General features: G+C 41.9%; 1 protein-coding gene across 1 annotated transcript in view; it reads left to right on the top strand.

The window, feature by feature from the left end:
- The window catches only part of NOL7 (nucleolar protein 7), a 158,266-nt gene extending 149,730 nt beyond the window's left edge, over window positions 1–8,536 (top strand). The window contains exon 8 of the mRNA XM_085607105.1: window positions 8,227–8,536. Coding sequence (XP_085463231.1) covers window positions 8,227–8,297 — 71 coding nt within the window. The 3' untranslated portion in view covers window positions 8,298–8,536. The remainder of the gene's footprint in view (window positions 1–8,226) is intronic.
- The last annotated feature ends 5,859 nt before the right edge of the window (window positions 8,537–14,395 follow it).

Below are 14,395 nucleotides of genomic sequence, written 5' to 3'. Positions count from 1 at the left end.
TGAAAATTTCGCGAGGATTCGTCGACCGGCGCCAAAGTTATTCCAAATAGAATGTTGCGGTTTTCCTATGGAAACAGGGTCCTAACTATAACTACCTACTGGCGACCGCCAGTAGGTAATGTATATATATATTCACTTAAAAAAACCATAGGTTTCACACATGTTATAGTTGGCTGGACATTTCACTCGTAAAAAACCAATGAAATTCCCCCGTTATAGTTAGTGCAGGCAACTATAACTCACGCGACCGCAATCCCTCTGCTGATGACGTCAGATATTACATCACTGTATTTAGACACTTATTTACCCATGTCTTCTTCCATTAATCTTTAGCTATACATATATTACAAATATTTATTTTTCATAAACACACATATGTCATCAGTGATGTAATATCTGACGTCATCAGCAGAGGATTGCGGTCGCGTGAGTTATAGTTGCCTGCACTAACTATAACGGGGGAATTTCATTGGTTTTTTACGAGTGAAATGTCCAGCTAACTATAACATGTGTGAAACCTATGGTTTTTGAAGTGAATTTGCAAGGTTTTTTAAATGCTAATTCGTAACTATAACGTGTGTGAAACCTATGGTTTTTTCAGTGAATTTGTACGGTTTTTTAAATGCTAAGTTATTTATTTATAAAAAAAAAAAATTTCAGGTTTTTCACCGAGCGCGCACCTTGCGATTTTTAGAAAAAAAAATGTTTTTTTCTCCCTTGGGGGTCCTTGTGTGTCCCCCTGACCAAGGCTAGGGGGTCAAGAACTGTCCACTCTGCCCCCTTTTCACGTTCTCCACCTTTTTTTTTCACCCCCTCAGACTGCGAGAGACAAAATGGCGGCCAACACTTCCTGGTTTCGACCGATTCGAATGTTTACCGACATCTAACAACCAATCAGAATTGCGCTCGCGCACGGCAGGGTACGCACACGGTGCGCGCGTATAGATATTGATATGCTTTTAAATGCTATTTTCTCAGGAAATACTGAACAGATTTACACCAAACCTACAAAAGGCACTTCCTTGACCTGAGGACTACCTCTCTGCCAAATTTCAAGTAATTCTGTTCAGCCGTTCGGGCTGTAGCCCTGTCTAAAGGTCCTATGGAAAAATGCATGGGAAAAACGCGTTTTGGGACCCCCCTTTTATCTCAGCCCCCGCTTGACGAATCCCCCCGAGACTTTCAGGGTAGGAGCGGAGCGTAGCGCCCCACCTATTTTGAAAGATTCGCGAGGATTCGTCAACCGGCGCCAAAGTTATTCAAAATAGAATGTTGCGGATTTCCTATGGAAACGTGGTCCTAACTATAACTACCTACTGGCGACCGCCAGTAGGTAATATATATATATATATATATATATATATATATATATATATATATATATATATATATATATATATATATATATATATATATATATATATACACACACATACACACACTCTCTCACTCTCACTCTCACTCTCTCTCCCCTCCCTCTCTCTCCCCTCCCCACCCCCCCCCCCTCAAAGATACGCTATGGAATAAAAGGGGAAGTCGCCAGTCCCAGTAATATCCATAAGGAAGTTAGACAGAGGTGCATTCTGGCCCGGTTTCTCTTCTCTATATGAACGGCCTCAACTCCTTGGTACGGAGTCCCCTAGAGTAGCAGATAGATCGGTACCTATCTTGCTATACACGGATGATGCCGTTCTTTTCACTGTAATCCCATATAGCCTCCAAGTGTTTATTAATCCCTTTTGTGATTTCATGGAAGGAATAGACTTGAAGATTAATCAGAGCAAGACATTTACCATGTCGTGCATTAGTAAAAAAAAAAATAAAGGAAAATCCTACCCCTTTTATTTAAGGAGACAAAGGATTATAAGAACAAAGCACTTTAATTATCTTGGCCTTAACTTTTCACACAATGGGGACTCTAGGGCTACTAATATGGTCAGGAACAACGAGGCCATTTTCAGACTTGCTGCTAAGCTCGGGTCTAAGCGACTTCCAGACATAACATTATTCATGCCAAGACAATTTCTGCCGCAACTTATGGGGCACGTATCTGGGGCTTAAGGGACAGTACAATCTTGTAAATCCAAGAAGACACATTTTTAAGAAGGTTGTTAGCTGTCCCAAAATAAACCTCCAGTAGCACCATTCATTTAGAACTTGACTTACAGCCCATAGCAGCGCTATTAGACGTGAGACTGTTGTTGCTTTGGCAATCAGTATGGACTAAAATGCAGCCACATTGACCCTGGGCATCATAAGGGATTGCATGTCACTAGATCAAGCACATAAGATTCCATGGCTATCTGAAATCCAAAAGGCCCTGCAAATAATAGCTGACCATAAAATGAACCTGAGAAAGTATTGGGGCGACATAGCACGGATCCCTAAGATTGCTTTGAAGCAACTGGTCAAGGAAACATTTGGGCAAATAACCAGAAGGGGGTCTGAGATTCAACTGACAGTTGCATTTTATATATATATATATATATATATATATATATATATATATATATATATATATATTATTGCTCCAAAACACCAGTCAGGTGCACTCTCGGGCGGGTGCTTCTTATCGCGTGTAAAGTTTCCTATTAATAAAATTATGGAAACGGTGCCCCACGAGTGCTGTCTTTCTCCAGAGGAACTAAATGAGAGGAGGAGAGTTGCAGCGGTAATATATATATATTCTCTTATCAAGCTTCTTATATACTCCAGCACTACATGGGATGGGTTCATAAAACTCATCGTAGGTTTTTATTGATCAGATTTCGTTTGTCAATCTTTCACCAATTGGTAGCATTTCCTACAGGCTCTAAATGGCTCACACTGCATGCAGTTATCTTTAGTAATTGTTATCATGAAGGCAAGAAAAAGTACTTATGACCCCCTCTTTAAGTGAAGGTCTTCTTTCATACAAAGCAGCTTATCAATTTTTGATGGAAATTAAAATATAAATATTAGTTTTGCCCTGGCGTCGTTTCTTGCCTATGCGATCAAAACTAGGAAATCACTCGTGGTCCCAGGATAATTAATGGCACTCCTTCCATTTTTCACACCGCAGACAAACTGGAGTAGGCATCACACAACAGCATATCTACACCCCAATAAACTCAGCTGCCTTAATGATAGAAGCTGCTTCCTGAATCAGTGAACAACAAATTAAGAGTGGCAATAGGAAGAAGGGGATGGAGTGTTAAAACTCCCTATACGGTGGAGATGATGTAGGGTTAGGGCAGGGGTAGGTAGGTGGTCACAGGGCAAACGGAACTGTATGTAGGTGAGATGGTTGGATGTTAATGTTTAAATGAAATCCAATAAAGGACCGTTATGGGAGGACACCCAAGCAAAGCAAGGGCCTGGCAGGTCTCCAGAATTTGTATAAATGTTTTTAGACCTGCAGTCTAGTGTTTGAATTATCTCCTTGAGTTAATAGTAATTTACTAGACCCAGAAAGATGACTTGTGTTTTTTAAAACATTATAGTAGCTTTGCTATCCAAGTTCTAGTTTTAAACCATGTGAAATACTAAGTTAAACAAAGAATTTTGTTATGAATTTGCAACAAAAGTGACCTATTTGCCTGCAAGGGTAATTGTGACTTTATGCAGTATCTCAACAGTCCCTGCGGAGAGCCACCATACTCTTCGAGTCTCACAAGTTGAGAGAGGTATTTTATCAGCAGTTTATTTTTTTGCATTTAGGAGTATATTTAGTGTTGATAGGTGCATTGTTTAACTTAAATTGGTATTGTGTATCTAACCCTGCAGCATCTTTCAGCCTAAACTCGTTTCAGAAATGAATGCCACCTTAGCTGTTTGCGTTCAGCTCTAACGTGGCCTACTTTGCAGTTCATGAACTTGAAAAGTGTGTTGTCATGTTCAACTGCGAGGGCTGTAAAAGGATGAAATCAGTCACTTATTTGAAGATAGAGATTAACAACTATTACCAGACTATATAGTAGTAGTCGTCGAGTATCTTTACTTGGAAAACCTTTGTGCAGTTGCCGCAAGGCGACACTATACTCACACCAATCAGGTAGAGGATGCTGTGTTTGTTATTGTTGGTTGTATATATCTCCATCCTTGGATGGAAGCAAGGTTTCCCCCAGTAGCGTTCAAATTCCTCCAAATGTGGGTTTCCGTTTATACTCGCCAGTGCTTGACTGACCCTACGGTTGTGTACTGCACTGTGTTGGTTCATTTTGCTCAGTGGGTAACAGTTGGGCATTCTCGTGGCGGCTGTCGACCCATATAGGTCCTACTTTCTGAATGCTAGCCAAGGGATATTCTCATTCAGCCCTTTATCAAAGGTTCTGAGACGGTAGACCCACAGGTGTTCTGTTTTAAATAGAATGTGTTCTGCGTTATTGTGCCTAGTGTCTTGAGGACCACTCACTCCAGTTCCTTTTCTATGTGTTTTGTTGACAAAATGTGGTTAATCATGTTGGTCGTTATTTTTTTGCTCCTTATATTGAAACTTTGTTCTCCTATATGTGTTTTTATTTTTCTGCATGCCATTCCAATGTATCTGAGTTGGCAGGGACATGTGATCATGTAGATCACGGGTATTGGATTGCAAGTTTGTATGCCTTCTCAGAGTCCATCTGAGGTTGTCATTGAGGTCTAGTGTCCTGGTTGCCTTGGTTAGGTGGCACACACCATGAGCCGCGGAATAGTGACCCATTATAGGTTGGAGACCCCAGGCGGATAACACAGTATTGGAGGTTTTTTGCACTTTCTGCGGTCGAGTATAGACTTGGTAGTCTCGGAGGTTTTCTCTTTTTTGGGGTCAAATCTAGGTCTGGGCCATTTTAAGGGGCCTGATATTAAGATGCTCCAGTGTTTATTAATTGCCTTCTTGACATGGTTGGAGGTGTACAGTAGGTGGTGACGCACGTAAGAACGTCATTGTTGGCAGCCTTATCTGAAGGTTCCAAAAGGTATGGAAGGCAACAGATGGCCGAAACACTTCAACCAGACTACTAGATGTTGAGGACCAATAACTTGTCTGAACAACATCTCTGTTTTAAGTCTTACCCACATCCCACCTTTTTAATTAAATCACCTGCACATGTATAGAAGGTAATTTTATGTTGTATCACTCAAATCCAGTCACTGTCTTTACCTAGACAGTCTCCCTCCTGGTGGAAGTTTGTCTCATTTGGAGACCTGATAATACTACCAACTACATCAATCTAACGGCGTTGATATACACTGTTGGTTGCTACTACCAACTACATCAATCTAACGGCGTTGATATACACTGTTGGTTGCGACAACCTTGGTGAGGGTCTCCAAGACCATTTCCTTTGAGACTCTGGCATACAGACTGGCGTGGTTCACTCGCCTGTCTGATTTAAATTGGATTATACTTGGAAGCTGATTGAACACATTTTGCTTCTCCCTCCTTGATTTAGAATACATATAATTAATATGCAGGAAATATGCAGCAGACGCAAACTGTCTCATTGAGCAAAGAAAGCAATAAGTAAATTAGAAAAGGTAATCAAAAACTTTACTTCTTAGAGTATTTTCTGTCTCTGCTTCTGTTTGACCCTCATTCATTAGTGAGTGCAATATAAATGAATTCGGCATCACCTTCGGTGATTCTGCTCAATGACGACGGTGAAGTCCTGCAGTCTTCTTTTTTCAATGAACATATTCATGGCCTACTGACAAGTGGGGGCAGCCAGTGTGTCATTGGCCATGGTACAAGGAAGTAAATGGGCCACCTGGACACTGAACAGTGAACTACAGCAATATTCAGGGTTCAGTGGGCCCTTCAGACCTCTGCCACTGCACCTGCTGCACGCTACGCTGCTGCTACTGAACAAAATATTTTTTCTGTTTTATTTTCAATCGCTGCGTGTGTTGTAGTTCTGGCCACAGTACATACCGATAAAAGCAACCGAGTTGTGGCAGGTGTGTTGTGGTGCTGGGCACAGAGACCTCTCTGATGTTTATTTTTTGAGCATACACACTCCCAAACAGAGGTATCGTCTGGTATTGCAATTGCATTTAAAGCACTTACTATCCTTGATGAGGTTTTGAAGCACTTGGTGCACACTGAAACTGCTCCACAATGCTCTACATATCACAGAAAAGAGCTGACGAAGAAGGCTGGTGGCATAAGAAGGTCCACTGCAGATCCAGGTCCGATGTATGCAGGTTGCCACAATCACAAAAGCCATCTGACTCTGCCCTCAAGTAATGTGATGGTGCATAAAAGCATATGGCCCTGAACCGGCGCACTTACGCATTAATTTGGAGTGTAGTTTGACTGACTGGCATAGGGTGCCCTGTGTGTGACCTATATTGAGGCTATAGCCACTGCTTAGAGGGACTGTTGAGCTCTGTGAGCTTCCAAATATCTGGTGTTCACACACCCAGGACGAGAAGATGGCAAAAAGGTCAGGACAGAAGGCACTGGCATATTTGGAGGCAAGAGTCCGGGTTGCAAGAAGCAGATGTGCAACGAATGGCAGGGCTAAGGGTCAGGGGAAAGTCTCCCTTCATTTCCTTCCTTCCTTCCTGCCTCCTCAGCCATGTTCTTGCACTCACCCTTGCAGCAACTCTGTGGCTGTTGGGGACCAGCAAACGTACGTTGTCCTGACTCTGCAGAAAGGCAGGAACATATCGCTATTTCTGCATCAGTGCAAGTCCTACAACAAATAGCAGCTCAACCATAATGGGGCTTTTTTTTTCATCCTGGCTGTGGGTTCAGATTTTTTCCAGCCATTCGGCCCTAGGGTTCAGTCTCTCCATCATAGGCCTTTACAGATGTCCCATGCTTATAAGAATTGTTAAAGCTACCCTGATTGACTTTGAGCACCAAAGTGCCTCTGCCCGATACCTTATTAGTCTGATTTAATGTCTAGTTGTCCGATGGACAAACAAGCCATTAGAACTTCTTGTCCCCAGGAAAATCCACTTTGTTCGGGCATCGGGAGATATAAGTTCCCCTCCCCTGTAATGCACAAGGCTAATTTACAGCACCTTCCAGAGAAGGTTGCTTTCCCCCCAAAAGTTGTTTCTGGTTTTCACATTAATCTGGCTCTGTCCTTGCCTCCATTTTTCCCACTTCCACAGACTCCAGCAGGGCTGTTACATAGCCTTGATGTCAAGAGGACCCTGTCATTATTTGGATAAGACTAAAGAGCTTCATAACGTCAAACAGATCTTTGCAGTTATGTTGCTGTATAGATAGGCCTGTTGTGTCTAGGCAGATGGATATTTTCATTTATTGTTACAGGTCATGTAAAAGCTAATAGGCTCTTACCTGAAAAATCTGGTGCCCATCCACAAGGGGGAAAGTGGCTACTGCTGACCTGATGAGACTTGTTCCTGTTGCTGACGTTTGTAAGTCTGCTCCTTGAAGATCAGTCCGTACTTTTGCTGAGCATTATTGTCTGTACTCTGACTTCAAATTTGGTGTTTTAGTGGTCAGAGCTTCTGTTTGTAACATATTCACTCTAGAGTTTGCACATTTAGTGTTGAGTTAGATTGCTACTCTTTTCTGTCTTTCATGATCATTGAGAGAAGCGCGTGGTGAAGCAGGAAAAGTTACTTACGTGTAAATATAATTCTTCATCGTGGGTATTCTCTCTGAATTCATAAAAACATCACCCAGCGCCTCACGTTTGAGGCCAGAGGTCTTGAACTGGATACTGTAAGTAGATATATTCACTTTATCCCAAAAACGAGCTGCCTAACCTACCTCCTGCTTTGCATAATGGAATAGCTCAGTCTTCCAAGATTCTTAAAGGAGTAGAGTTTAATTCCTATGGTGTGTATTCTTTACATTGTCGCACTGTTTTCTCTTAGGTCTAGTCACACTGTGTCTACAGAGGTTTAATCGGCCAAATGTACTGTTTTAACTTGTAGTTCAGCTTAATGGTAAACAACAAAGTAAATGTTGCTTTTTATGGACATATTTTCTGTTACTTGGTTAAATCGAAACATTTTAAACTATACAGGATCTTGTATAAGTGCAAACGTATTTATAAAAACGTATAATTTTATGAATGCAGAGAACATACCTTCTCTAAGTTGATTGTCTGTTGTAATTTTGCATCCTACGCCACTTGATCATATGCAGAAGACGCTAACGCCGAGTAACCCCTGTGTTGGCCAGTACATGCATTCTGCAATCATGTTTTTTGTTAAGAAATAATAGTTTTGTACATCCAGAGGAGTTCTTTGAAAGTGATGATTTTTCCTCTCTTTCAGGGGCGGAAAAGAAACGGAAAGCTAAACACTTTAAATCACGTTGGGTTCACAAGCAAGGAATACCAACTTGAGATTTGAAGACTGGTTCTCAGATGGTATAAAATACAGACTGAATAGTCCTTGTTGCTAAAACTGTACTATTTATTCGAACTGTCGCAGTTGAAATATGTCTGGATATTTTATAAAGAACTTAAGCTTTATATAACATTCCTTTTGAATACCGATTAAAAGGTATAGTTTCTACTGACACTTTAAGTATGGAATGTATTTTTGTTTATTTGGGTCATTAAACATATATATCACCTTTAAAGTGTTTGCTCTTTATTCCACTTAATGTTATTAACAATGGGGTAACAACTAACACTTTAAAATCTATTTTAAATTGCTTGTATTTTTACAAAGAGATAGCAGTGCATATTATAGGGCTTGGGAGTAAAATAACATCTTACAAACCCAGGGAATATTCCTAAAATCAATATGCCTATGTAACTTCTAAAATACTTTTATAAGAATTGCATGAAGAAAGGTAAAAGAAATGTGAGAACCTAAAAATCATTCTAAGAAATTAAGCACAGACTACAAAACATTGAAGCAGGAGCTTTAGCAGTTAGTGCAGAGATTTGACCAGACCATTTCTAAAAACGTGTGAGTGCAAGCAATTCACATACTAGACCGGACACTGATACCCCCACCCTAGCTTAGATGGTGAGCTCACTGCTTACATTGGTGTTCGTGCTGAGGACTTCTTGCAGGAAGGAATCTATTGCTCAAGACAGAATGGTGGCAGAAATGTATGTGTCTCTAGGAGACCATAACAACAAGCAGGACGAGTTAATGATCAGAAGCAAAAATGTAGCAGAATTTTAAACTTGTGGGTGATAAAGTAAGATGTAGTAAGTCAGAATACTTTTGAGGTGGAAAAGATAACCTAGAAACTTGAGCATGGACTGCTTAAATGAATTTCTCCAAGACCTGAACATGCAAGCAATGCAGTTTGATTAAATGCACTGTTTTCAAAACGAACACTGATTTCCCATAGGCGTGCTCACAGTTATTTAAATCAAGAATGTAACAAACCCCTTGCTTTCGTAAAGGAACATATACAACTGTAATAAGGACACAGATGTGAGGAGTTTGCTTTTTCTCCTTTTACTTCTAGAGTTAAACTAACACCATATTAAACAGAACCATCTTTCCCGCAGACTTGAGAAAACGGAACATAAATCCTACTCAATCCAACTCTCCAAAGTCTCTAAAATCCTCCGTTCTGACCTTTCTTTGCAATATTCAAGCACTGTCCATTGTCTTGAAACTTATCAGTGTTAGTGTTCTCCTCTGGCTTAGACTGCTATTGTTCCACCCCTTTGAATGAAATGTACCTCTGCCAGATCAAAGTCATTAAGAAACCAGTCATCTATGTCAAATACACTTACAATGTTCAGGCATAATGAAGCCATACACAAATATCACATAAGCAGTAAGTGAATCCTGGGATGGAGGGATAATTCTTACCTCTGGGTTTGTGATACAAGTGTATCATTACTTCACAAAAGCTAAGAACATTCTATCTCCATTTTCGGGCTCAGCATTCTATTTCTTAAAATCTTGCTACTAACGAGGCGGCAGTCGCTATTGGCTTAAAGTAAAACGTATTTTAGAAGTTTGCTTTATTGTTTTATGCAAACCTAAAAAAAAAGGCATTCACTACAATCATTGTTATTACAAGTGCTTTGCTGGACCACTCAGCAGCTGGTCTAATTAGCATCCCCAGTAAATCAATATTTCCACCAGCACACCAGCAACCCCATATTTTACTATGCTTGTGAGGGCAACCCATGACCGTTTAGATGGATTTTTCTTGCTATGAATACTAGTCCGCTATTGTAGGTGGCGCCGAGGACTTCCAGTTGAGTGCTACATCACTTTTACTGTGGCTTTGCTATCCATGCTCATTCCCCCACCAACCCACCCAGGCGTATCCTGATTGTTCAAATTTCACAATAGTACTACTCTGTGTTCATTCTACCTATTTCCCTAGTACTCGAGTCAACACGCTTATTGTTTGCCAATATTGTGTTAGTTTGGAGACTTGACTTGGAAGTTGTCAGCGGATAGATCAGCACATTGGAAACATGATGAGGCCAGGAGCCTTCCTGCATGCTATATGTGGGGCGGTCTGAAGTATGCAGTATGTAGGCATTTCAATTATACCAGCCTCAATTGGGTTGAGATAACATTTCTCAGGCAGCCAATCTAGCTTCTCTCCAGTCTGTATCGACGAGTGTGCCGATACATCCACCTATTTTGCTTTGAGGACTCCAAATTTATCTTGGGTATTAATCAATAAGGGGCGATAACTTTGCGATATGTCCCGCACCCCTTCCCCTGGGTTCCAGTAGTGCCTTGGCCTCCAGTGGACTATATTCCTGAAGATTTGTATAAAGTGTCTTTTTAACTGGTTAGGGCTTGCCGGAGTTACAGGTGCTTATACGAGTAAAGTACAACTTCTTAATTGCAACATTTGCTGACTATTCAGCCTTCTTTATAATATCTTCCATTCCACTCCTCAGTAAAAAAAAATGATGGTTTAGAAGCCCTTTATCCTTGCAATGGATCCACACCAAAATTAGAAACATTCACACCTGCCTCCTTCATAATCCCCTAACAAGCAAGCTTTGCTGAGGAACCTGAAGCAAATGTTTTTTTTAAGGCAATGAATAACTGTTTGGCCTCTGTTGGAATACATTCTGACCGTTTGTTCACAAAGCTTCAGACACTGCACCACACTTAATAAGGGCTAAAACATGGAACTTCAATATGAAACTTAGGTTGTTCTCAATGTCCTAAATGTTTCCCTGTTGGTGTTAAATACATTTCCTTGCAAATCTATTGCTTGTACGTCTGAGACCCTTTTCCACAACATTAAACATAGTGTGGTTAACGTGTTTGTGTTTAATAACTCTGTATTGTTTTGTATAACAGTGCATAATCAAGTATGACACCAGAGAATGAAGATGCACCCTTTCACCATCATACATTTGGGACAGAAAATAGCAATAATTTCTACAACTCTAAAATATGAGGGTAATTTGTGGATCAAAAAAACAAAATTAACCAACGTCAAACAAATAGTTTGCTGCTTCTCCCTACCTTATTTACCTGAAATCTTGAACCTACAACTCCCCTCTCTGGAGGTTAAAAAAAATATATTTACAGATGTGTTTCAGCCTGGGCAGGCCACATCTGAGCCCTTAGTTCCATTTAATGAGGCCCTGACAAATTAATGGGTACGTGGTATAAGCCCTAGTGTTACCTAATCTTAAACAGGCAGGTGGCCAGATGCCACTGATTGGCACCAGGCCACCCTTATATTTTGACTCCCAATCATACTCCAGAGAGTCTGCTGTTAAAGGCTTCCACCAGCAAGGTGAACCCCATTTCTTTCATTGCAATTCTCCCGGACAGGGAATCAAAAAGATCGAGGCATTTGGGAAATGGATGTTCTCGTAGCCCAATCTGGCCTTAAGGTTGCCTGCTCGGTCATTACATATGCCCTTAGGGACATGGTCCACAAGATCTAGCCACAGGGAGTTTAGGCTTCAATGGCTCAAATCAGTCACGATGCAGCTAAATTTGTAATCTGTTCTAGACATCACTGATTGTTTGGGACTAGCTGTTGACACTAATGTGGTAATCCTTCACGATGTATGGATGAGGTCTACGGACTTCTCTGGTGATGTCCAGGCAGCCCTTAAGGACTGCCTTTCGACAGATCTCGTTTGTGTGTGAAGGCTGATTCTGCCCTGGAACGCTTCTGGGAGAGCTGGGCCACGGTGCATTCTTTGGGCCCTTTGATCCCTGCAAGACAGTTCCCTCAACAATTTTGACCCTTTCGGGCTTACCTGCTAGGTCTGGTGTACAAGCAATGCCAGGGGTCCCCGCAACAGTCGACCCATTGTTTTCGGAGGTGTGGATCGGGCAGGCAATGCGCAGATACCTAGGGTCACAGATCTTCCTTGTTCACTTCCCCTGTAGCATTAACCTCCAAGACATTTTAGCTTTCCCTTAGTGGCAAACAGCCACCCTGTAGAAGGATGGCTCAAAGTGTGGCAAACAATTCTGTCTAACAGATGGGCACTCCAGATCATTCAACAGGGCTATGCCCTTCCATTCCTTTCCGACCCATCACATCTTCCACCCACATCAGCATGGTTTTCAGAGGAGCACTAGGCCATTTTTTTTAAGTGGTACACTTTTTTGTCCAAAGGGGGCATAGAGAGGGTGCTGGCCTTAGTAAAAGAAACTGGCTATTACTCTCGCTATTTCCTCATGTCAAAGACTGACGGAGGCTTTCATCCTAATTTAGGTCTCCATTATAAACGTCTTCTTGTTGAGAGATTGAATCTGGCACAATGTGTGCATCTCAAATCTGCCCTGGACCTGTAGGTCTCAAATTTTTGTATACCCATCCTGCAGTCCCTCAGACATTACCTGTGGTTCCAGGTAGACGAGAGGCTATTTTCCCCGTCGGCCTCACCAATGCCATCCGGGTGTTCCAGAAAGTGCAAGCTGTGGTTGCAACACACCTTCAGAGTTTGGGGATACCAGTTTCCCTAACCTAGATGACTGGCTGTTGAAGGCGGGCTAGCCACAGACTGTCAGACCACCTTCTGGCACCATTGAGGTTCACAGTCAACATGCCAAAGTCACACCTGACTCCTTCACAGAGGCTCCCTTTCATTGGAGTGATTTAGCATACAGTGCAGCTCTGGGCTTTCACTCAGTCACTAGTCCAGGAGAGTCAGACTATGATCCCGATGTTTGTGCATCACTCGTGGGTCTTAGTGAGAGTGGCAATAAGGCTTCGTAACCTCTTGGCTTCCTGCATCCTGTTCATTAATTCTGCCAGGTGGCAATCGGAGAGCTCTGAAGTGGAACCTGAATTCTCAGTGGAAACTATTGAATTCCATCCAGGTTTCAGAGGAGACTGCAATAGATCTGGTGGCTGCTCGACGGCAGTTGGAACTGCAGCAGACCCTTCTCCCTTCCCCACCCAGAGCTAATGGTAGTGAGAGATGTGTCTCTGCTAGGTTGTGGAGGTCATCTGAGCGAGGGTGGAGATTAGAAGACTCGTGTCACGTGGAAACTTGACTCCACATTAACCTGTTTGCGTTATGGGCCATTTGTCTGGCACTGAAAGCCTTCCTGCCATCCAAGTGAGGCTGGTTCTTGCCTTCACGGACAACACAACTGCCTGTCGGGTAGCTTCTATAATAATTATACAAGATCTGCGCATTTGGACAGCATACACTTTAGGATTGACGGCAGATTTACTCTGAACACCACCACTGGGTATATTGGCCTTTTGTACCAACTAGCTCACAGTGCCACTAGAATCTCCTCTTACCAAGGAGAGAATAGTTCTTGACAACCATCGAACATGACAACCCTGATCCCTCAGGACAGTGGAAACAATATACTACTTTTCGCCTAGTCTGCTTACTTAGTCTGTCTCTGAGAGATGCACAGAATACTCAGGCTGGGCGTTTTCAATAAGTATTTATTGAACAGTTGTTATTCTGTTGTAGAATAGATGAGTTGCAACAACCGTTAGACAGTATAAGATATAAATGATTAGCAGTACTATAAAGGTAAATGGAAGGTATTGCTCTACCATCTTACAATGATCATGAATACATACAAGTATATAAAACGTGATAAAAAGATGCGTACGATTACGATGCTTCCCTAATTAGATGTACCTAGCATGTGTATAGGTGTTAAGCCAAGAATCCTTCTAGGATTTAGTCAACCCCATTACCTGAAGTGAAAAACTGTAGAACCCCGTCTTGGTCTCGAGTTGGACACCCCGCAAGGGATGTTAGACCACTGCAAGCTGTAGTGTCTGCATGCAGGAACCTCAGAGTCTCTGGTCAGTGTGTCGGCCGGGAAGTCTGTCTTCTCTATCTTAGCAAGATGTGATGTATATATACCCATAGGTCTCCCCAAGGGTCCTACCTCGCTGTACTACTGTGTCTGCCTAAGGTGACATCGGGCAAGAACTTTATACATAGATGTTATACAGGAGATGGTCGTCCTGCTGTGCTTCCAAGAATCCTCATGCAAAACCCGCATTCTGAATGCAGTGTCGTATCTGGGTGAAAGGTCA

This window comes from Triturus cristatus, chromosome 5_2 (genome assembly GCF_964204655.1).
Source record: "Triturus cristatus chromosome 5_2, aTriCri1.1, whole genome shotgun sequence".
Taxonomy (NCBI): Eukaryota; Metazoa; Chordata; class Amphibia; order Caudata; family Salamandridae; genus Triturus; species Triturus cristatus.
Note: the sequence above shows the minus strand (reverse complement) of the source record. Positions and strands in the feature narration are given on the sequence as shown.